The sequence below is a fragment of the Anguilla anguilla genome, chromosome 1 (assembly GCF_013347855.1).
Source record: "Anguilla anguilla isolate fAngAng1 chromosome 1, fAngAng1.pri, whole genome shotgun sequence".
NCBI lineage: Eukaryota > Metazoa > Chordata > Actinopteri > Anguilliformes > Anguillidae > Anguilla > Anguilla anguilla.
Window position 1 is genome coordinate 18465 of NC_049201.1, and position 24480 is coordinate 42944.

The 24480-nt window shown below is 44.5% G+C and overlaps 1 protein-coding gene across 3 annotated transcripts in view; it reads left to right on the forward strand.

The window, feature by feature from the left end:
• Positions 1-8071: 8071 nt before the first annotated feature.
• ptpn3 (protein tyrosine phosphatase non-receptor type 3) overlaps positions 8072-24480 on the forward strand; it is a 51626-nt gene continuing 35217 nt past the window's right edge. Inside the window, exons 1-4 of one of the 3 annotated variants that reach the window (XM_035435608.1) lie at positions 8072-8352; positions 21176-21320; positions 23544-23651; positions 24080-24122. In XM_035435608.1, the coding sequence (XP_035291499.1) occupies positions 21192-21320; positions 23544-23651; positions 24080-24122 (280 nt within the window). In that variant the 5' untranslated portion in view covers positions 8072-8352; positions 21176-21191. Of the gene's footprint in view, positions 8353-9210; positions 9314-21175; positions 21321-23543; positions 23652-24079; positions 24123-24480 lie in introns of those variants that run through there. The other 2 variants (XM_035435613.1, XM_035435601.1) reach the window with 2 other exon arrangements.

The following is a 24480-nucleotide window of genomic DNA, read 5'->3' on the forward strand; positions in this document are numbered from 1 at the left end:
GACTGGTACATATCGCTTGTATCTGAGCTGGGGGAGACTGGAGAAGGCCCCAAGATGTAGACCCTTCTCAGGCTTGACTCGGGTGGTTGGGCTACCTAGCGGTGTTAACAAAAACCACTTGAGTCTAGCAAGGTAACTATCCAGCCCCCCTGGGTCCACTTGGACAGCACGCAGGGTGTGGTGGTCTGGGGCCACAGACCTTAAATGGTGCCCAATTTTCTATTGGTGACTAGCACCACTCACACACCAGACCATCATGCACTACACACGTTAATTGGACTGACCAAAACCAGTTTGGGCTCTTTCAAATTTCTTCACCCCCCTAAATTGTCAAGTTTTGGGAAAAGAACAGCATGATAATTCAATGTTTTTACTGTAAAGATTGAGTAAGCATACAAAACAATATACCAAAAATGTTTTTTTACGCTTTAGGAATTCAGTCTGAAATCTGTGAAAGCCATCATGTAAACTTGGACAGATATAGCCAGGGTCAAGCAGTACAGGTTTTTCAGATGTAGTTTCATTAAACACAATAATGAAAAATATATAAGCAGTAACCAAGAATTGTAGGGGCCCCTGGGTCATTCTCTGAAGCCAAAAAGAGTGAAATCTGTTTAGGGCAGCAGTCTGTTTATTATTCATCTTTGTGTGTATTAGCTTTAAACACAAAATATATCCACTTCCCCTAGGCTTCATTTTCACATGCCTGCTGTCTTTTCAAGGGAACATTTAATTTCAAAGAATTCATTTCAAGAACCATTTGGATGAAGGTTAGGGTTAGAATAATTCTCAACCATGGTTAGAATTATGCATGATCAGAGACAACACTAGTTGCCCTGACACATTCATAAGCATGCAAAACATATGGATACAAATGAAGATGCCAAAAAGTTATTTTTAAAGTTTTCATTAATTGTACATACAATGAATATGACAACAATAAAATACTGGTGAAATGTTTTGAGTATTTCCTACTACATAATGTGTCGTTCATGCTCAAGTGCAAGACACTTGCTTCCAGCAGCATGGAGGAAAAATTCAAAAGACAGAAACACACTGGTGTGCATGTGAAACTGAAGCAAAATATAGAATGGCTCAAAATGAAGACATTTGAAATGTAGATAATCCTACTAATGAGTACCAGAATAAAATGAATTTTTGCTTAATGCCATGCATATGTTGGCACTAAAACCACTGATCTGGTGCAGAACACATCATATAAATCATGATGTGCAGCAAGGCTATACACCAATATAGACCACACCAATCATAGCTGGAGCCACATCCACCAGAGCTGCAGCCACACCAATCATAACTAGAGCCACACCCACCAGAGCTGCAGCCACACCAATCATAGCTGGAGCCACATCCACCAGAGCTGCAGCCACACCAATCATAACTGGAGCCACACCCACCAGAGCTGCAGCCACACCAATCATAGCTGGTGTGGCTGCAGCTAACCCTAACCCTAACCCTAGCTCTAACCCTAACCCTAACCCTTACCCTAACCCTAACCTTAGCTCTAACCCTAACCATAACCCTAACCCTAACTGCTGGCTAGTACAGTAACCCTAACCCTAACCCTAACAACCCTAACCCTAACCCTAACCCTAGCTCTAACCCTAACCCTAGCCCTAGCCCTAGCCCTAACCCTAACCCTAGCTCTAACCCTAATCCTAACCCTGACCCTAACCCTAACCCTAAACCCTAAACCCTAACCCTAGCTCTAACCCTAACCCTAACCCTAACCTTAGCTCTAACCCTAACCATAACCCTAACTGCTGGCTAGTACAGTAACCCTAACCCTAACCCTAACAACCCTAACCCTAACTGTAATCGTTAAACTGGAGAGTTGAGTAACGTGTGCAATCTATTGCACTGTTGTGTGTTTCTCTTGTTCAGTACTAGTAGTTATGCTTATGGGTGAGTCATGATTTTAAATATAATGTTTTAATGCAGAGTTGCAGAACATATGCGTAGTCATTGTTTGTATGTGGCTAGATAGAGAATAGGGCAAGGTAACATGAATGTAGAAACGTGGTGTCTGCTGATAAGAAGGTTTTGTACGGTAGCCAAGTGAAGATATGTAGTTAGTAGAAATGGCACAGCGGTGAACTGGTGTAACTTTTTAATAAAATGAATACATTTGCCGTCATGAAATGCATATGGGTGGCCGTGAGTTTCGGTAAAACAAATATAAAAGCGTAAGAAAACGTTAGTGTAAAAGAGGAAATTATCTGCCTGAGTGCGAGGCGGGATTCAATCCTTCAACCGGAGGTTTACCAGTCTGTGACTTTGTCATAATGCAGTGTATACGCTCGGTGAACGGCGGGTAGATATGGTGCAAAAGCAATAATTGAGAAGTAGTAGACAATTATTAGTGAGGGTAAAAACAGGTTAAAAAAACATGTCCCTAGCTGGGCTTGAACTTAGGAGCCCATGTTCCCAAGACTGTAACCTTGCCCCCTAGGCCACAGGCAGATTAGCTGTTTAAACTGGAAATATTTCAGAGTAAAAAGGTATGGGTATTTTGCGTGTGTATGCGAGGGATGTCTATTATCAGGTACATATGTATGCTGTAATTGATTGCCCAGTTTAACGTGCCCATGCAAGCGATCACCATAGCTGAAGATACTAGTTGAGAACAGTCCAGTGATCGCACTGTTTGTCTATTATCAGAATAAACCAGCTCGACTGGGAATCCTGCTCTGTGGTGCTTTTACACAACACAACGCAAGATCACGCCTGTTACACCACTGACTGGTGGACTGAGTCATTGCACCTGAGATGATGGAAGTAAGTGATTGCACCTGTGGGGGGGTCTGTCTTAGAGGAACAGAGGCGTGAAAGGAGCAGAGCGGGCGTTTAGAGCCTGGAGAGCTTAGCTTGATCAGTGTTACGGGGCGGAAGCTAGTTGTATTTCTGCACTCGTTAATGGAGGGCACTTGCCGTTTGCATGCCGTTTAGGGCCGCCGACAGCGAAGATAGCTAGCGGGTTGTAGGGCAAGGCAAGGTTCCTATGCGAGGCAGAGCTGAGGTAGGGGTAGTGGGAATTTAGGAGTGCTTCTATCCGCTCTCCAGCCTGTTTACGAGGCTCTCCTGTTGCGAAGGGAGACACCTCACTGCACTGGACCAGCGGACGCCCCCACAGGAGACTCTGACTGAAGCCGGACCAGCACCGAAACTCGGACCCCGGGGAGCATCTCAAACACCGGGAAAGTTAAGTGGTTTTAAAGACGTACTCAATTGAAGTGTTTATCTTTGTCTATATCGCGTGAGGTTTATGTTAAATGTTACTTATTTTAAAAGAGCAGCTGAGAGCCATAGTACCTGGGTAGGGAAAGCAGCTGCGTGAGCTAGCTAGATCCTAAAATTGCCACTGCATACGTGCCCTGAGAACACGTGTAAATTTGCTGTGGAAAGTCATTTCGCTTGCGGTGAAATATTGTGTGTTTTGCCTGGAAGTGTTATAATTCCACTGTGAGTTGCAGTGCTAAGTTGCACTGCACTAAGGGGGTGTAAGTAGTCTCACTTGGAGCAGCACTATATTAGAAATATTTGGCATTACTTAGTTAGAAAATGCAATTGGTTTCAGCTGTGCAGGACCTGCAGAAGTTCTCCTAGAGCAGGCAAAGTATCTGTTTTTTGCAAATAGTGTAGCTAGATTAGACTGTTACCTGTACTTCTACCTGTTTTGTAGTTTGCCCAGCATTAGTTTTGCTGTTTGTGTAGTATTTTTAGTTATTTGTTCTAACTGTATTAGGCAGGTATTGTATGGAGCTAGTTAGCTTCACTTGGCTTGTAAGTAATTGCTCAGTCATCAGCTGCTATTCATTTGGTAATTGCCAGCGCTTGTAGTCTCGCTACCTCCCAGTTAGTCTTAGTGCATCTGTATCCTTCTGCCACCACCCTTCCTCTCACTACTCCCTGTCCTCACTGTGTCTGAACCCCATCCCAACCTGTTCTCTCCCCTACAAAACGCACTTCTGCAGGCAAGGCCTCCCATGGCAACGGAACCTCTCCAACATTTGCTATCCCTCGCTGACCCCCTGTGACAACAGTCGCAGGAGGGCTATTGAACTGCCAGTCTGCTACGCGGAAGGCTGACTTGATTTCAGCCTACGCGTCCCTCTTCTCTCTACATTTCCTTGCCATTACCCAGACCTAGATCACACCAGGCAACACTGCAACCCCTGCAGCTCTCTCCTCCTCCTTCTCCTTCTCTCACACCCCCCGCCCGTCTGGCCGTGGTGGGGGCACAGGTTTTCTGATCTCTCCATCCTGGGAATTCTCTGTTCTCCCCCTCTCTCACCTCTCCATCTCTACCTTTGAATACCACTCTGTCTCAATCACCTATCCTGTTAACTTGTATATTGTTATCTATCGTCCTCCAGGGCCCCTGGGAAGCTTCCTTGATGAGCTCGACTCCCTGCTCAGCTCCTTCCCAGAGGATGGCACCCCACTGATCCTCCTGGGAGACTTCAACATCCACCTAGATGCCTCTCGGTCCACAGCCTTCATGCCCCTGCTCCACTCATTACACCTCTCCCTCATGCGCTCCCCACCAACACACAAGGCTGGCAACCTCCTAGACCTGGTCATCTTGAGGAATTGCTCCTCCTCCGATCCCACGGTGACCCCTCTGCACCAGTCTGACCACCATTTCATTTCCTTCTCCCTCCCTCTTGCTCCCCTCCCTCCCTCTTGCTCCCCTCCCTCCCTCCCCTCCATCCACTCCTACTGTCATGGTCTGCCGTAACCTCCGCTACCTCTCTCCCTCCTCTCTCTTCTAGTGTCACTGCTTCACTCCCCACTCTTGAATCCTTCTCCAACCTTCCCGCTGACTCTGCATCTTCCACTCTGTCTTCCTCGCTCTCCTCAGCACTTAACTCTCTCTGTCCTCTAGTCTCCAGGCCAGCACATTCGTCCCTTCCCAGTCCCTTCCCTTGTCTTGTGTATGTGTCGCAGCTTGAGGCAGGGGCGACCAAAATTGGCTAAAAGCTTAGCGCTAGGCAGCCAGTCAGCGGCCGCTCTACAGGCAACTCATATGTATTTCTCTTTCTTGCTAGCGATCTATCCACCCTGCTCAAAATTATAGCTTCTATAGATTCCGACATCTCATTCTTAAACCTTTGAAAACTGCACTTAGCCATTTGACAAGGTGGGGCTTTTCACAGCACAGGCAACGCCTTTCATCCGTTTCGTCTCATTGCCAATCATTACTCTCAACTGCTCTTAAAGGAGTAACATGGTGGTTGAATGTGACACTTCCCAGTTGTCTTTAGGCAACAACAAAACAAATGTGCATAATTTTTTTTATTATTCAGTCATTTCAATGTACTTTGAAACGTATTTTATAAGCCTAAATATCCCACTATAAAAGTTCACCCGAACCGTCTGGGTGTTGTAATGAGAACTGTCAGTTAGCTATGATTGACAGACCGTGCCCCGTTACCATAGCTACCCCCATGATACGCGCTCTTTTTGGGAGACTTTTCACAAGCTAGCTAGCTTAGTAGTATATCAAGTATCGATAGACAGCTAAGGTAAGGATGTTGACTTGTATCCAATTATAATTTTTGCTATCTAGCTAGCCAAGTTAAGATAAAAGCACAACTATAACATCCTCATAAAAGCAAACTAGCTAGCTAACGTTATCGATAACATTGCCTTATGAAAGCAAACTACCTAGCTAGCTAACGTTAGCTAGCTAGCTAAATGAATATAACCAGAAATAATCTAATAGTCCTTAAAAGGCACTCTAATTTAAGTGAACCTAACGTTAGTCAAATATTTGCATTGTCTTGCCTGTAAGTCAGCGGCGCAAACTATGGGTCTCGAGTTATCCATGGGTTTAAGGGGCGTGGAAAGGGGAGTGGTTACTGTGTTCGTGACGCACCATTTTTCTCCAAAAATACAGAACGGACATATTTAAGACTTTACTCATTGCGTTTCTTCAATGCCTCTTGTGCAAATAGCACATAAAACCGAGAAAGTGTGAAAATCACCATGGTACTCCTTTAAGACCTGATGAATATGTTGCACTTAATGAAGTGTCTCCTGTGGGTTTTATAAGTATTCAGGTGTCATGTCCATCAGGCAGAGGGGGAGGCACTGCAGCTATTTATCAGTCCATATCAGACCTGGATCAAATACTTTTCTATGCTTTACTGGTCTTGTCTGGTGTATTGGAACCAATTAAATACTCTCAAAAAGTGAAAATCCCACCTTCTAATCATATTGGCTGGCTCAATTACACCAGGCAAGATCAATAGAGCACAGAAAAGTATTTGAATCCAAAACAAATATGTATTTGACCCAGGTCTGGTCCATATTGAGTTGAACGCCTAAGCGTGGAAATACTTTCTCCTCTTTTGAAGTTCTTACTATGAACTCTGCACAGCCTGATCTTGCTAAAATAAGTGGTAGCAGGCAGTCCTTTTTTCTTGCATCTGTTTACAGACCTGGGCCTTATTCTGATTCTTTAATAGAATTTGCTGAGTTTCTGTCACATCTTGGAATTTCAGCAGATAAGGTTGTGATTGTTGGTCAGTTTAACATGCATGTGGATAAACACAGTGATCCCTTAGGAACAGCTTTTGCCTCTTATTGACTCTTGGTTTTCTACGGAATATTTGCGAGCCTACTCACTACCGTAGCCATTCCTTAGATTTAATTCTGTCCCATTGTATCAATGTTGTAAATTTCACCGTTGCACTCCATAACCCTGTACTATCCGATCATTTCCTTATGTTTAATATTAAGGCATCCAATACAGCTGTATCAGAGCCTAGACACTACTACAGCTGATCATTAAACCCTGAGGTCATTCCATCCATCATCTATACCCGCTTATCCTGAGCAGGGTCACGGGGGGCGCTGGAGCCTATCCCAGCATGCATTGGGCGAGAGGCAGGAATACACCCTGGAGAGGCTGCCAATCTGTCGCAGGGCACACATACCATTCACTCACCATTTGCTCACACACTCATACATATGGGCAATTTAGAGTCTCCAGTTAGCCCAAACCGCATGTCTTTGGACTGTGGGAGGAAAGCAAAGTACCCGGAGGAAACCCACTTGGACACGGGGAGAACATGCAAACTCCATTTACATTACATTACATTTATTTGGCAGACGCTTTTATCCAAAGCGACGTGCAATACGTACATACTGAAGGTCATTGGAACAACTACAAAACACAGGTCCAATATGGTACACTACTCATTTTGTAACTGTTATTCATGGCCATGAACACAAGTCCAGTTCACACATTAAGCATTACTCGCTGACCTATCTAGGACACATGACAAGCTACAACATCAAAATAATGATATAAAGTACAATATAAGTGCTGGATGGAGGCACATATAACATGAAAGTTGCCCAGTATGTGTTGCATAAATGAGGGGGATTTAAGTGATAAAAATGAACCCAGATTGGGAGTGCCCTGCAGAGCAGTGATAGTTAGTTAGTCCAGGTATATTCTGAAGAGATGAGTCTTCAGACCAGCAGGCAGTTCTTGTGTGTATAAAATGTTTCACTGGTTTACATATTTGTGCATGGAAAATGCAATATTCTGGAACACCAGCAGGTGTCAGAGTAGTATATCATAATCCCCACCTGCCACACCTTATGGCTTTCTGTCAAATTTGGAATAATTTGACCTTGAAGGGGGAAAAACAGATAACCTAAAGTTCATTATTCTGTCTGCCTGCAACCCTTCAGCGGCTGATGGTACATATTATTGTAATCATTAACAGAGCTATAATGTGCTCTACTCATGATTCGTTATCCGTGTGAACAAATATTTTTATGTCTTATCAGATTTTATTGTCCTAACTATATCCTGACAAGATGAACAATAACATAAAAGGTCTGTTATGCACAACATTTTATGCACATGGCTGGATATATATGAGATCTCAATTTGTAAATCAATCTTAAAAACAAAGACATAGATTATGAGCTAAGGTACAATATAAGAATCGTGTTTCAATATAGCGAAAGAAATCATAGCCTGGATGTCACAACATTGTTGCGCTGATTCTCGATGCAAACAAACTCGCAGAAGAAAAGCAGTTGTCGAAATCGCTCGAGTGTTAGTGTCCGATGAATTCCGAAGATTACCGAGAAATTCTTCGCGCAAATCGGGATTCCAGGGGAGAGGCGGAGGGCACACGGCACTGTGAGGAAAGGGAAAACGTTCTGCTTCCTGAAAATCGTAACTAGCTTGCTAGCTGTTGACACCTGTTCTCGGTTTTCAAGAAGTCGTGTGGATACTTTACATCGACCTAGAAAACTGCTACGTTTGGATAATAAATTAAAAGCACAACATTCTTGATGTTTCAGGTAATTTCTCTCTAAAATATTTACTTTTGCTGGTCTGGCCAAGTCTGGTAGGTAACGACAACGTTTAGTAACACGTTAGACAGCTTGGACCTAGTGAGCTATTTCGCAAGTTAGAGCGTGTAGAGTTTGTCTGTGTTTTGGTCAGGGAAATGTTTGTAGTTAGCTAGATCCTGGTGGGGTTGCAATAAGGTTGACAGCCGCCCGTGTTGGTGTTTGATTGTGCCTAATTAGCTAGCTCGCTAGCTTAACTTTTTTATTTCTCGCAGTTATATTCGTCCCGAATGGAACTACTGTTGAGATAACTAGTTATAGCCTACGCTACATTCTCCGAGTTTGGATACTGTGTCAGTGGTTGACAGTCATTATCAAATCAAGTTAACGTAGGTTAGCCACTAACTTTTCAGCTATATTTCTCGTCCTATTTTTGGAATAGGGTGTATTTTTTCGACTGGGTCAGATTACAGCTTTGCGGAAGAGAAATAGAGAGATAATAATATGTTTTATCGCATTTTATCGTAAATGTGCTTTATACGTAACCTGTTAGAATTATATCTGTGTTTATAAAAACCATCTGTCTAAAAACGTATAACGTAGGCTATATGCACGTATAGTTGACTAGCCCAGTGCGGCTTGCATTCAGGAATAAAAGTAAGCAGGATGAAGCAGAAAGGCGTTTAAGGAAAACAAGCAGAAGAGTTGTTTAATTAACCTGCAGTCATTCAGGTGTGGACACAGTGAGAGTCGTGTTGTGCTGTGCCAGAGTTTTACAGGCCGGTCTGCTGTTGCAGTCTCTGAATTTGGTCGTGGTTAAACGTCAAAATGGTTGTTGCTTAGTGGGTGAGCAGCTAAACTTGGATCCCTTTGCGAGAGCTGCCCCTGCTGGTCTCAGGTGTGTTTCTGTGGAAAGGAAATGACGAGATTAATGATTAATCCCCTAGCAAGCCATGTGTTTCCACTGCAGGTAAATCTCTCTCTCTCTCTCTCTCAATAACAGCATAAGTAAATCAATAAATACTCACATGTTTATATGGGGTGGGTGGTCACTCACTGTCCCTCTGGTTATGACAGGCTGAAATGAACTGTTCTGCAATTGGGGCTGTTGTTCCTTCCCCAAGAAGAATAGCACATTTTTCTTCTTTTGATATGAAATAAAAATTATTTATAATTTGGGATAATTTTTGGAAATATTTTTTTCTAATTTGTAAATATTTTGTGCAAGTAAGGAGGAAGTACATCTCTGTTTCCACCTCTCCTGTCTTGCAGTGACCACATATTCGCTCTTCTTTTTGGTACCTATGTTTTTTTGTGCCTTTCTTTTTCAATTGCTAAGGTGTGGTCACTGAGCCTGTACTTGGTCAGGATTTGTCTCTGCTTTGTATCTCTGACAGAGAAGAGATACTCTGCCAAATTGTATTCTTGGTTTAAGGCCAAGTAGCAATTAAGTTTGTTTTGTGTTTTGGTTTCATTATTCCAATGTTCCAGATAGGCATCTTTTGTTTGTTTAATTATTTGGTTTACTCTAATTTTTGGTTGTAAAGTAGTGCTGGTCTGAGTTTGGTCAGTGTTTGGTTTTAGTTGGTTAGTGAGTCTCATGATCAGTTGACCGAGAGGACTCTCTTTGGGTTTCAGATCTTGGGTTTTCAGTGCTTGAAATTGCATTGTGTCTTGGGGACTTTATTTGAGGTGCATCCAAAATTTAAGTGCTCTTTTTCAATGTTAATTATCAATGGGTATCGGCCTAATTCTGCCCTGCATGCATTGGTGGGTGTTTTCTTTTGGATGTTTAGTATTATTTGGCAACATTCTGCATGCAAGGCCTCGATAGGATGCTTGTCCCACCTAGTGTAGTTGTGATAACTGAGTGGACCCCATACTTCACTTCCATATAAGGCAATTGGTTGTATTACACTGTCAAAGATTTTAAGCCAAATTCTAATTGGTATGTCTGTTTTGTGAAATTTTCTTCTAATTGCATGAAAGGCTCTGCAGGCTTTTTCTTTCAGTGCATTCACTGCCAGACCAAAGTTTCCTGAGGCACTTATTTTGAGCCCCAGGTAGTCATAGAACAGGGAGTGCTCTAGTGCGGTGTTTCCTAGAGTGAACACATGTCTGGTTTCCTGAGATCTGGGTTTGTTTTGGAATATCATTATTTTAGATTTTTTAAAGTTTACTGTCAGTGCCCAGTTCTGACAGTATTGCTCTAGAAAATCCAAATGTTGCTGTAGCCCTTGTTCTGTGGGCGACAGCAACACCAGTTCATCCGCATAGAGCAAGAATTTAACTTCCTTGTTGTTTAGGGTTAGGCCAGGGGTAGCAGATTGTTCCAACAGCACTGCTAACTCATTAATATAGATATTAAAGAGAGTTGGTGACTAGCTGCATCCCTGAAAAACACCTTATCCTTGAGTGAAGAAATCTGTTCTTTTATTCCCAATTTTTACCCCACATTTATTATTGACATAAATAGATTTTATTATGTCATAAACTTTACCCCCTACACCACTTTGTAGAATTTTATAATATAATCCTTCTTGCCAAATAGAATCAATAGCCTTTTTAAAATAGATAAAGCATGCAAAAATTTTACTCTCTCTCTCTCTCTCTCTCTCTCATGCACACAAACACATAATTTGCCATGGTGTGCCGAAATGTACAGTAGGTGTGCAGTTAGAGTTACTCTGTGTGTAGACTCACATTAAGAGCGACTCTGTGTATAGACTCACACTAAGAGTGACTCTATGTATAGACTCACACTAAGAGTGACTCTATGTATAGACTCACACTAAGAGTGACTCTGTAGACTCAGTGAGAGTGATTCTATGTGTAGACTCACAGTAAGAGTGACTCTGTACACTCACACTAAGAGTGACTCTGTAGACTCACAGTGAGAGTGACTCTGTGTGTAGACTCACACTAAGAGCGACTCTGTAGACTCACAGTAAGAGTGACTCTGTAGACTCAGTGAGAGTGATTCTGTAGACTCACAGTAAGAGTTACTCTGTGTGTAGACTCACAGTAAGAGTGACTCTGTAGACTCACAGTAAGAGTGACTCTGTAGACTCACAGTGAGAGTGACTCTGTAGACTCACAGTGAGAGTGACTCTGTAGACTCACGGTAAGAGTGACACTGTAGACTCACAGTGAGAGTGACTGTGTGTGTAGACTCACAGTAAGAGTGACTGTGTGTAGACTCACACTAAGAGCGACTCTGTGTGTAGACTCACAGTAAGAGTGACTCTGTGTGTAGACTCACAGTGAGAGTGACTCTGTAGACTCACAGTGAGAGTGACTCTGTAGACTCACAGTGAGAGTGACTCTGTAGACTCACAGTGAGAGTGACTCTGTAGACTCACAGTGAGAGTGACTCCGTAGACTCACAGTGAGAGTGACTCCGTAGACTCACAGTGAGAGTGACTCCGTAGACTCACAGTGAGAGTGACTCTGTGTATATGGCTTTGTGTAGAGTGTCTGCTTAATGACTGGGATGTAAATTTAAAAGCCTATACTGGCAGCTGCCTCGCACAAGCGCACAGCTTTGGGCTAAAGGCTGTTTCTGTCCATGACACCTTTTGTGATTTACATATTACAGCCATTCCACCCAGGTTAAAGTTCTCTCTCTACACATGTCTGTCCCAAGCATAGCCAATTAGAGCACAGATACACTGTGGTTTTAGGAAGAGCATCCCATCTTCACTCCACCCACAGGTATCGGAGCAGGGCATGACAATCACCCCCCAAAATGAATCATTTGTGATATAAATTTAATATAATTACATTACATTACATTACATTACCAATACCAACACCCCCCGACCCCCTCCACCAACGCCCCACCCACCCACCTCCACTAACGCCCCACCCACCCACCTCCACCAACACCCCACCCACCCACCTCCACCAACACCCCCCCAACCCCCTCCACCAACGACCCACCCACCTCCACTAACGCCCCACCCACCCACCTCCACCAACGACCCCCCCACCCACCTCCACCAACACCCCACAACCCCCTCCACCAACGACCCACCCACCACCACCAACGAACCCCCCACCCACCTCCACCAACACCCCCCCAACCCCCTCCACCAACGACCCACCGACCCACCTCCACCAACGACCCCCCCATCCACCTTCACATTCAGTGTGAACGTCTGTAATAATGTAATAATAAGAACGTAATGTAATAATGTAATAATTAAAATAGCCAAAATGTGTTAGTAATATCTCATAATCATGGTAGTTCTATGTGCCTTTACAGAACTGAATATAATATAAATCATTTTATAATCTTCCCATTCTTTGTTAAATTTTATATCAACTGACCAACTTTTTGGAAAGTTGGAAATAAATGTGTTTTCTGTTATGTGGAAGAATGTCTTCCTGTCCAAAGTGGGATAAAGTGTTCTACCGACATTAGCCCTTCCTTCAGTCCCAGTTGCAGTTTGAGTGAGAGTCTGTGAGCTCTTTCAGGTGGAAAGGTCAGTCATTCACAGTTCGCAGTGAGCTGTGGTCAGATGGCTGTGACTTGCAGGAGTCGGCATGTTCTTGCATTCTTTATTTAGATCACCTAGGATAAGCATCAGTGCGCAGTGTTAAATACCCAGTCACAGCAGGAGTGTCGCTGGAATGCCCAGTATTTTAGCGGGAGCTAAGTGGTGTCCTGCTTTAGTCAATAGCTACCAAATGTGGATCACAATCAAAAACAAATTTTCATGTGCTGCTAATATTTTGAATTTGATAAACAACCAGTGTTTCTTGTTAAAGAAATAACATTACAACAAGTATCATCTGCACCAACACCCCCCAACCCCCTCCACCAACGCCCCCCCCCACCCACCTCCACCAACAATTCCCCTACCCACCTCCACTAACAACTCCCCCACCCCCCTCCACCAACAACCTCCCCATCCACCAACAACCCCCCATCCACCTCCACCAATGCCCTGCCCCCCCAACCCCCTCCATCAACAACCCCCCCACCCACCTCCACCGACGACCCCCCACACCACCTCCACCAACGACCCCCCCACCCACCTCCAATACCAACACCCCCCGACCCCCTCCACCAACGCCCCACCCACCCACCTCCACTAACGCCCCACCCACCCACCTCCACTAACGCCCCACCCACCCACCTCCACCAACACCCCACCCACCCACCTCCACCAACACCCCCCCAACCCCCTCCACCAACGACCCACCCACCTCCACTAACGCCCCACCCACCCACCTCCACCAACGACCCCCCCCACCCACCTCCACCAACACCCCCCCAACCCCCTCCACCAACGACCCCCCCACCCACCTCCACTAACGCCCCACCCACCCACCTCCACCAACGACCCCCCCACCCACCTCCACCAACACCCCCCAACCCCCTCCACCAACGACCCACCCACCACCACCAACGAACCCCCCACCCACCTCCACCAACACCCCCCCAACCCCCTCCACCACCGACCCACCTCCACCAACGACCCCCCCATCCACCTTCACATTCAGTGTGAACGTCTGGCTATAATGCATATAGTATCTCCTGCAAAAGGGGAGGCAAAAAGAAGATTAATTTTTGTTTTAATGTTTGTGTTCACTGCCCTGCTCCGGAGGGTGACTCATTCACTCATCTGGGGTCTAACAGCAGCCTGGGGTGTTTCTGTCAGGTTTAATGCTGAAGTCCTCCTTAAAGGGCGCTTTTTCAGTGCCTCAGTATTGGCAGGATGCTGCAGTTTTGCTCCCTCGTTTGAGCTGTTTGCTTGTGACATTTACACCACTGGGAGAGACTCCCCTCCTAGATGTTTTCACTAAGTATGGGCGCATGAAAGGTCTAAATTATGAAGTTTAGGGTGCACTGAGACTCTGTAGTCAAGGGTATGTCAGTGTGTGTGTTTGCGCATGTGTGTGTGCATTTGTGCGTGTGTGTGTGCGTGTGCGCGTGTATGTGTGTGCTTGTATTTGTGTGCCTGTGTACTTGTGTTTGCGTGTGTGTGTGCACATTCATGTGTGTGTGATTTGTGTGTGTGTGTGTATGTGTGTGCTTGTGCGTGTGTGTGTGTGTATGTGTGTGCTTGTTTGTGTATGTGTGTGTGTGCATGTGTTTTTGTATGCATGCATGTGGGAGAGAGCGTGAGAGAGAGCATCTATGTGTGTGTAAGTGGGTGTGTACAATGCTTTTGTTAGAAAATATTTTAAATATTTATCACTCTGTTGGAGAACGATGACCTGTCAGACTGCACTTGGAAGAGAGAGAGATAGGGAGGGAGGGAGAGAGAGAGAGAGAGTGAGAGGGAGGTAGAGAGGGTGACAGAAAGGAAGGAAAGGGTAAGAGAGAGATGGAATAAGAGACAGATTTAAAAACCAAGGCTGAGCATGTCTAAACTCAGTCCTTTACATAGCCAGTGAGTTAGTGAGTGTTTTAGTGTATGAAAGTGAGTGAGTGTGTTACTGTATTACTGTGTTATTGAGTGAGTGTGTGTGCTTGTGTGTGCCTGTGTGTGTGAGTGGGTGAATGAGTGTGTGAGTGAATGTGTGAGTGCATGAGTGTGAGTGTGTGAGTGAATGCATGAGTATTACATTACATTACAGGCATTTGGCAGACGCTCTTATCCAGAGCGACGTACAACAACGTGTATAACCATAACCAGGAACAAGTATGTCGAAAACCCTAGAGAGAACTACCGTTCCAAGTGCAGGGAACAACCGCATAGTTCAACTTGGACCCTGAAGGTTAAACTGATTAACACTAACACAAACAAGAACAGTAACAACGCAGTCTATGCAAAAACACAAGCAGTATTGTATGTGAGTGCATGAGTGCGAGTGTGTGAGTGAATGCGTGAGTGTGGGAGTGAGTGCATGTGTGGGTGAGTGGGTGAGTGGGTGAGTGGGTGAGTGGGTGAGTGGGTGAGTGGGTGAGTGAGTGAGTTGCTGTAGGTGACTGTGGAATGTCCCAGCTAAGGGGAAAACGGAAGAAGACCTATTTGATTGTTAACACAGGACCACAGCAAGTAAAAAAAAATCCTGCATAGTATGCCTTTAATAGTATTTGAAGATATCAGTTTAAATGCAACCCCTGGGAGTGAGAATTTAAATGGCACACTGAAAGAGTCACAGTTTAGATACAGCATTGGATCAGCTGAACAACCCTACCTAGCGCTGACCCGTTCATGGATGGCCTACTGTCTGTATTATATAGGCTACATATTAACAATATTAGTTAACTTAACTAACAATATTAATTAACTGCAAGCAGTGGTGAGTGCATAAAATGAACAGCCACTGCTTTTTAGTTCTACTTTTTAAACTGATCATTATGAATTTAGGTACAGCAGTGGGAAGATCTGCTTTTCTTATCTATTGATACTTGCAGTAGTTACAATTTCTTTTCAGACAAAATAGCAAAATCAGTGTTTAGTTGAAGTGTCTAATATAAGAAAATGAAGTCAAGGTGGTGAATGGCTGTAGTTCACAGTGGAGTGCGGTAGGTGGTGAATGGCTGTAGTTCACAGTGGAGTGCGGTAGGTGGTGAATGGCTGTAGTTCACAGTGGAGTGCGGTAGGTGGTGAATGGTTGTAGTGGACAGTGGAGTGTGGTAGGTGGTGAATGGTTGTAGTGCACAGTGGGGTGTGGTAGGTGGTGAATGGCTGTAGTTCACAGTGGGGTGCGGTAGGTGGTGAATGGTTGTAGTGCACAGTGGGGTGCGGTAGGTGATGACATTACATTACATTTATTTGGCAGACGCTTTTATCCAAAGCGACGTACAAGTGCATTTCATGGTCATAGACAACTGCTAAACACAGGTTCAGTAAGGTACAATACTTATTTTGTACAGTTATTTCTAGCCGAGAACAGTTTAGTTCACACAGTGAACACTATTCAGACCTAACCTCTGCAGAGCCAACTAGGCAGAAGAAAAGCTACAGTATTAGGACAAATACAAATTGCCAAAAAGTGCTGGGATGGGGCAACATGTAACAAGTGTCATGAAAAAAGGGGGGGGGGAGATTTAGAGTGAAATACACAGCGTGGTGGTGGTTAGTCTAGGTATAGTCTGAAGAGATGAGTCTTCAGGCCACAGTGGAAGATGGGTAGTGAGGGGGAGGTTCGGAGAGGGACGGGGAGTTCGTTCCACCACTGGGGAGCTAGGGTGGAGAAGCTCTGTGATCCCTTTGGGCGGGTGGGAGGGGTTACAAGGTGCCCTGCTGCTGCAGAGCGGAGTGGTCGAGCAGGCACATAGAATCGGGTCATGTCCTACAAGTAGATGGGGGCTGTCCTGTTGGCAGCAGTGTAGGCAAGGGTCAGGGCTTTGAACCGGATCCTGGCAGCGACCGGTAGCCAGTGGGGTGTGGTAGGTGGTGATGAATGGCTGTAGTGCGCAATGGGGTGTGGTAGTTGGTGAATGGTTGTAGCGAACAGTGGGGTGTGGTAGGTGGTGAATGGTTGTAGTGCACAGTGGGGTGCGGTAGGTGGTAAATGGTTGTAGTGCACAGTGGGGTGCGGTAGGTGGTAAATGGCTGTAGTTCACAGTGGGGTGCGGTAGGTGGTGAATGGTTGTAGTGCATAGTGGGGTGCGGTAGGTGATGAATGGCTGTAGTACGCAGTGGGGTGTGGTAGGTGGTGAATGGTTGTAGTGCACAGTGGGATACGGTAGGTGGTGAATGGTTGTAGTGCACAGTGGGGTGTGGTAGGTGGTGAATGGCTGTAATGCACAATGACTTTTACTGACTTTTACTTTTACTGTCTCACAGTGTACTGGCTGCACAGATGTGACTGAAGGGGAGAAATTTTTCAGCCAGATTTTGTACACGTTGTGGCAGGGTTATAGGCTCTGTTGTTGCAGTGTTGTTGCAGTGTTGTTGCAGTGTTGTTGCAGTGTTGTTGCAGCATTATTGCAGTGTTGTTGCAGTGTTGTTGCAGTGTTGTTGCAGCATTATTGCAGTGTTGTTGCAGCATTATTGCAGTGTTGCTGCAGCATTATTGCAGTGTTGCTGCAGCATTATTGCAGTGTTGTTGCAGTGTTGTTGCAGCATTATTGCAGTGTTGTTGCAGTGTTGTTGCAGCATTATTGCAGTGTTGTTGCAGCATTACTGCAGTGTTGTTGCAGTGTTGTTGCAGCATTATTGCAGTGTTGTTGCAGCATTGTTGCAGCGTTATTGCAGTGTTGTTGCACTATTGTTGTGGTATTATTGTAGTGTTTTGTATTTGTGCCACTAGAACTTATCTGCCCTTCAACTCTGTTTGCTTTAGTATCTATGGTGGTCTGAGTCTTCAAATGAAGATCAATAGCAAGTGCCCCTGGGAAATCCGATGATAGATGCTGCCATCCAGCAACGGGAGTCAATTTCAGCTGAGACTTTGGCCGCAGGAAAGCCCTCTGGGAAATGGCCGTATGGCTGCACAAACATTTTAGCAATGAGGAATGAAGCATATTGAGTAACACGCAAGACTGCTTTTGTGTGATTATCCTTTTTTTAGCTTTTGGACTGCAATGTCCTTGAAAACTGAGAGTTTTACACTGTTTTCGAAACTATGAGTTCTCATTGTAGTGCCAGCTTTTTACAGAGAAAGACTCTTAGACATTGAACAGATCAAATATGAGGAAAATGTTCAGGTAAATACTGTCCCGTGAGTCCAAAGTGATGGGTCACTCTGGTGTGCATCTTAAGTAACAGCAGTCTCATTATCTTCATTTGCAGACTGTGTTACAGTTGAGACTTGTGCACAAACAGGAGAAAGATGGCTGTGGGTATGAACTGCTAGTCACAGCTCTATCTTATTGTATATTCAGTACTGGTAATGTTTTTTTGAGGGTTCAGCTAAAGGTCTTCTGAAACATTTTACAGCTCCTGAAACAAAATGATTGAAAAAGGTCAGACATAACAATTTCATTTGTGAAACAGATTTAAGACAGACCTAACCCATTCATACCCGTAAAACAGAGACTTAAGCTGGACCTAACATTTATACTTATAATACAGAGATTTAAACCAGACTTAACATTTATACCCATAAAACAGAAATTGAAAGTAATAATGTCGAAGATTTTCATAAAAATAAATGTCTTTTAAGTCACTATCTATCGCTGCATTGGGTAACACAATGGTGATTGAGCATATTTTTATATTAATTTATACTATTATTATTATTATCATAATTCATGATTTAAAAACTTGGTGTCTGTGGCGACATTCCGGGGAAAAAAATCACAAGCGGCGCACAGTTAGTGACGCGTTTTTCATCACCCATCAGTGGTTGGTCCGCCAGAGAGGGTAGGCGGAACGAACACAACAAGTTCGCTCTTCAACTCACTTGTGTGTGAGCGGCGTACTGTTTTTTCCGGTGTCTGCTAGCGTTACAATAACAGAGAAAGGGGGGGTAGGGGGAGTTATGGAACCCTAAAAAGTTTTTGTGTAACTTGAGAGGTCACATTATTTTTTGATGTTGATTTCGTATTACATTTAGGCCTAATGACAATGTAACTTTACTAAATTACATAGCTATTTGCACAGCTAACGCTAGCTACCGGACCATGTCAAGAAAGACAACATTAGTTTAGACAACGTTGCGCACAGTATCCATCTCTCATATCAGGTAACGTTGCGTTAGCTAGCTAGCTCATGTAATAAACACAATCTAATGTCGGCTAACAATTAGAAAAATACGCTAGCTAACGCTACCGACCCGTACCGACCTCACAAACCGTCTCTCGAATGCAATGCTACCTTGTTGCAACGTTGCAGTGTAGCTAACTTAAGGCCAGTTCAGATCAATGATTCGCAACGAGACTGGGTGCAACTTGCAAAATTCCAAGACGTCTGATTGTAAACGTTCTAAAACTGCACTTGGCGATTTGACAAGGACGGTCTTTTAAAACCTCAGGGCAGGCAACGGCTCTGCTACTAGCCAGTTCACACCGCTGAAATTTTCTCTGCAACATTCTAAAACCGTTTTGCCTCGTTGCAAATCATTGATCTGAACTGGCCTTAACATTACCGTTATTTACATTGCCATCGAGTTCATCAATATATTACAATGATCGGAATAAAGCCGGGGTATGTGGAGCTGAGCCAGGTCTGATTTCTGAAGACGTCATACAGGAGAAAACGAAATAAAAATACGGCAGTATGGATTAGCATTGTTATTATTTTATTACTCTTCCTCATATGTTCCTTCAGCCTTTATGCCCTTTTTCATGAAATCTCCTTTGTTTTTGTTTTGTTCTTCTTGTTCTGATTGCTAATTTAACACCCAGCTCAACTTTATTCTCGAACAGTTTAGCTAGCAAAACCAGAAACACCAGGGGTAACATTTTGCAAGGCAGTTGTTTCAAAAATACCGCACAACAATCATTCACGAAAAAGACTGTTTATTGTGCACAAGATATATAATTGCACGAGCCACAGCGAATCCCGCAAATTCTTCTCTGCAGTGTAAAGATGTTCATACCAGGCAAAAGGTGGATAAAGAACATTTGCAGAAATTGATCATCACTAATTCTACCCCAGGTTTGCTACGGCATTTTAACCCGGCTCGGCAGTGTAAAGACATCTTGAGTTAGCCTAATGTTAGACAACGAATGAGTATGTACATAACGTTACTTTTATAACAACCGTTTTTTTATTCAGTAAATAGTAAGTGTTATAGTTGGCATGCCAACTGACTGACGTCACACAGGCGACACTGGTTGGATCCGGTTGGATCTATGGAAAGTGAGGTCCAAAAACACACCTGCAATTACCGCTTCTCGCCATTGGCACCGCCATAGAGAACGAAACTGAAATCTTCGAGATTGTCACTTTAAGCCAGATTTATACCCATAAAATACAGATTTAAGCCAGACCTAACATTCATACCTGTAAAACAGATTTAAGTCAAACGTCATACAAAAATCCTGGATTTTGAAGACTGTACAGACTGTTCTCCATGGCAACACGGATAACTGCTGTGATATTTTCTGTGAATTAAAATTTTCTTCCAATAGCAGTGCATCAGATTCAGTGTGTCAGTGAACTTGTTGTGCAGTGTGTTCTTCTGTAGCACAGCAGTGCATGAGCTCGCCGTGCTGGGGCCTGCAGTCCCGCTGCTTCACCACTCGCCGCTCGATACTGAGAGAAATCTCACCGGGATCGGCCTGCTCCTGCGGTGCCGTTCTGCCCGTGCTGCAGCTGCAGTGCATGGGGATTCAGCAGTAGTGCATGGGGGTACAGCTGCAGGGCATACAGCTGCAGTGCATGGGGATTCAGCTGCAGTGCATGGAGATTCAGATGCAGTACATACAGCTGCAGGGCATGGGGATTCAGCTGCAGTGCATGGGGGTACAGCTGCAGTGCATGGGGATTAAGCTGCAGTGCATGGGGATTCACCTGCAGTGCATGGGGATTCAGCTGCAGTGCATGGGGATTCAGCTGCAGTGCATGGGGATTCAGCTGCAGTGCATGGGGATATGTGTGTCTGCCTGTATTGCAGTTTTGTGTTTTAAAGGAGAGGGAAGCTCAGAATGGAAACCACAGTTAAGACCCAAGTTCTGAACAACATGTGTAGAATGCAGGAGTAAAGTCCATTCTTCGATTTTGATCACTTGGGCTTACGCCTGCTTTCACGGCAATGAATCTGTGGTGAAATGATCATGTGACCTTGGCACTAAGGTAATCCTATGGAATCACACACTTGGCAGACAAACTGAACTAAACCTTGAGCCTGTCCTGCTTGTGTGCACTTGGTGGAAGCTGGGAGTGCAAACTGTACTGGGCTGCAGAACACGGGGCATTTTTGCAGAACACTGGGCATTTCTGTGGAAAAGCAGTAACATCTCTGTGACGTCCCCTAGGTTCCCCCCGTTTGGGATGAATTCCAGGTTTGGCGTGCTGGGGGCTCGTCTGGGGAACATGGCAGAGACTAAAGACAAGATGAAGGCTGAGGTGGTCTGCACTGTGCGCTTCCTGGATGACACCTCCCACTGCTTCAGGATGAACGTGAGTTCTGTCCACCTCTCTATCTGTACATGCCCAGACCGATGGAGATACAGAGGAGAGACCAGCCAGAGAGCTGTGTGTGCTGGGGGTCCACAGGGCTTAGAGGAGAGACCAGCCAGAGAGCTGTGTTTGCTGAGGGTCCACAAGGCTTAGTGGAGAGACTAGCCAGAGAGCTGTATGTGCTGGGGGTCCACAGGGCTTATTGGGGTGTGATTCCCCTAATTTTAGATCAGTCATGTTTTAGATGGAAAGTACAACCCCCTACACCACCTTTACCTGACTGCAGAGCATAAGCTGTCGAGGTGGGTTTAGTTTAGTTTAATTTAGTTTATTTGGCAATTATTAAAATACATGTTACAGCAAGTCATGCATCCTAATATTGTCAAGGATAGCACAAAAAAGTCACCAACTTATTTCCATTGTGGCAGAGGCATCACTAGGGGGGTGCGGGGGGGTGCGGGGGGGTGCGGGGGGGTGCGGACCGCACCGGGTGACACCATCAGAGGGGGGTGACACCGAAATGATTGGCAATAAATTTTTTGTGCGATGTTGTGTGTTACGACTGGTTGAAACAGGTAATTTCCCTGATGCAGTTTACTGCCGGTCGATTTCATTAGCAGTATTAATGTGATGAGAATCGCTTTATCGTTTGAATGCATAACCCTGGTCGGCAACATCCAACAGCACCCCCCCACCCACCCCCTAGTCGACAACATCGAGTGACACCAACGGTCGACCGCCCCGGGTGTCACCAACCTTAGTGACGCGGAGGGAGGGTTCCTGCTTCACTGCATTGTGGTCCTTGGTCTCAGCACATAACATACAGTATACATAAACATTATTATCATTAGCCTCAATCACGGGGGCCCTGTGATTGAATATTTTGTGCACCATGTTGAGCCTAAGCTGGGCTACTCTGGCCTCAACTGGTAGCCAGTTGAGCTCCTGAAAATGGCTCCTCCCAACATGATCACGAGGGCCTTGGCCCATCACAACCCTGATCAGGTTATTCTGTGACACCTGTAGTTTCTTCTATAATGAAACTGACAGCCCCCCAAAGCAGGCCACACTAGCATAATCAAAATGGCACAGCACTAGGCTGTTAGCTAGTCGTCTAAGGCTTTCCCTGTCAAGCAGGTGTTTATTTTACCCAGCACCTGTAAGGCTATTCCCTCCTCCCCAAGACTGTCATCCAGCATACAGCCCAGGTCCTTCACTGGGAGAATCATTTTCCACCACTGCAGGCCAGTCCATTTTGCTAAGCTGCTCGCTAAATGTCTCAACACAGTAGTTCTTGAAAGATCTGATTTTAATGATTTTATGGCTTGAAAATGTTTCTTTATGAACCTTCCTGGTACAGAATGTGATGAAGTGGTCACTGATACCATATGCAGTCACACCATATTGTGAGATATTGCATGTGGTATCAGTGATCACTTCATCACATTCTGTACCAGGAAGGTTCATAAGGGTGAAAATATTCATCAGTTTGTTGGGCTGCAAGTGTATGCAACATACAGCACCCACCCCTGTGCGATAGGGACTCTGTCCTGTGAAACGTACGTGAGACTTCCCTTCTGATCTTTAACCTGGTAGAACTGGATGTTAGATTATCTGGACCTGAGAGGATGTGATCAGTTCTTAGGATCTGCAGCTCTCATTTTGATAGATGTAGCCATAGCTGTGGCTCGTCCTTCTAAAGTTTCACCATTGATTTCAGCTTATGGGAGATGTGCATGTGCTCCAACCTTTGGGCTGAAGGACATCCTGTTATACAAGTCTGACAGCAGGTCTAAGTTTTCCTGGCAAATAAATACTCACTGTGTTTAGTGAGACTGTGTGACATGTAAAAACACACTGTGTTTTGTGTGACTGTGTAAACTGTATAAGCACACTGCGGTTAGTTGGACTTTGTGAACTCCTAAAAACACAGTGATTAGTGGGACTGGGTGAACTGTAAAACACAATGTGTTTTGTGTGACTGTGTGAACTATAAAAACACTGCAGTTAGTGGGACTTTGTGAACTGTAAAAACACTGCAGTTAGTGGGACTGTGTGAACTGTAAAAACACACTGTGTTTAGTGGGACTGTAAACTGTAAAACATAGCCTACTTTTCCTGGATCAGTCCTAGTCCCAGCCTTGGCTGTCAAACTGATCCAGGCTCAGTAAAGGCCCTTGCACAGGTGTGTAAAACATGCTGTTTCTGCTGGTTGGGTTACAGAAGCAGGACCTGGGCCAGGTGCTGTTGGACATGGCGTTCAGCCACCTGGGCCTGCAGGAGAGGGAGTTCTTTAGCCTGCAGTACAGCGAGGATGCACTCAGCTCACCTGTAAGTCTCACCCTCACTGGGATGATGGGTGGAGCCTCTCCCTTAGATGGGTGACTTTAAAAAAGAGTTACTGATTTGTTAACCATCTGTCAGTGAAGTAAAATTTATCATTACAGAAATTACTGTTATAAAGAGGATGTGGTTTTTACCTTAAAATAACACATTGTCTGCATTAAGTGTACCTGATCTTGGTCTCAAATGGAACCTGAAATACAAAAATTACAAAAATTCAGCAACAAAAGTAAGTTGACAAACTAAGATATTTTAAAGATTTTAAAGGTCATCGCAGTGTTGCAGTTTTATATAAATGGTCGTAGCCCACAGAATATCATGTATATATGTGACATTAAAATAATTGTTTTCTTTGATATATTTGAATTGTTAAATACCGGTTTTGATTGTTGTTTTTATTTACTGTTTTATTACAGAGGTGGCTGGAACCTAGCAAACCCATCAAGAAGCAGCTAAAGGGTACGTGCTGCTGAGACAGGCAGTAAAGATGGGGACAGTAAAGATAAGGGCAGTAAAGATAGACACAGTAAAGATAAGGGCAGTAAAGATAGGGACAGTAAAGATGGAGACAGTAAAGATGGGCACAGTAAAGATAAGGGCAGTAAAGGTGGAGACAGTAAAGATGGGCACAGTAAAGATGGAGACAGTAAAGATGGGCACAGTGAAGATAAGGGCAGTAAAGGTGGAGACAGTAAAGATGGGCACAGTAAAGATAAGGGCAGTAAAGGTGGAGACAGTAAAGATAGGGGCAGTAAAGATGGAGACAGTAAAGGTGGAGACAGTAAAGATGGGCACAGTAAAGATAAGGGCAGTAAAG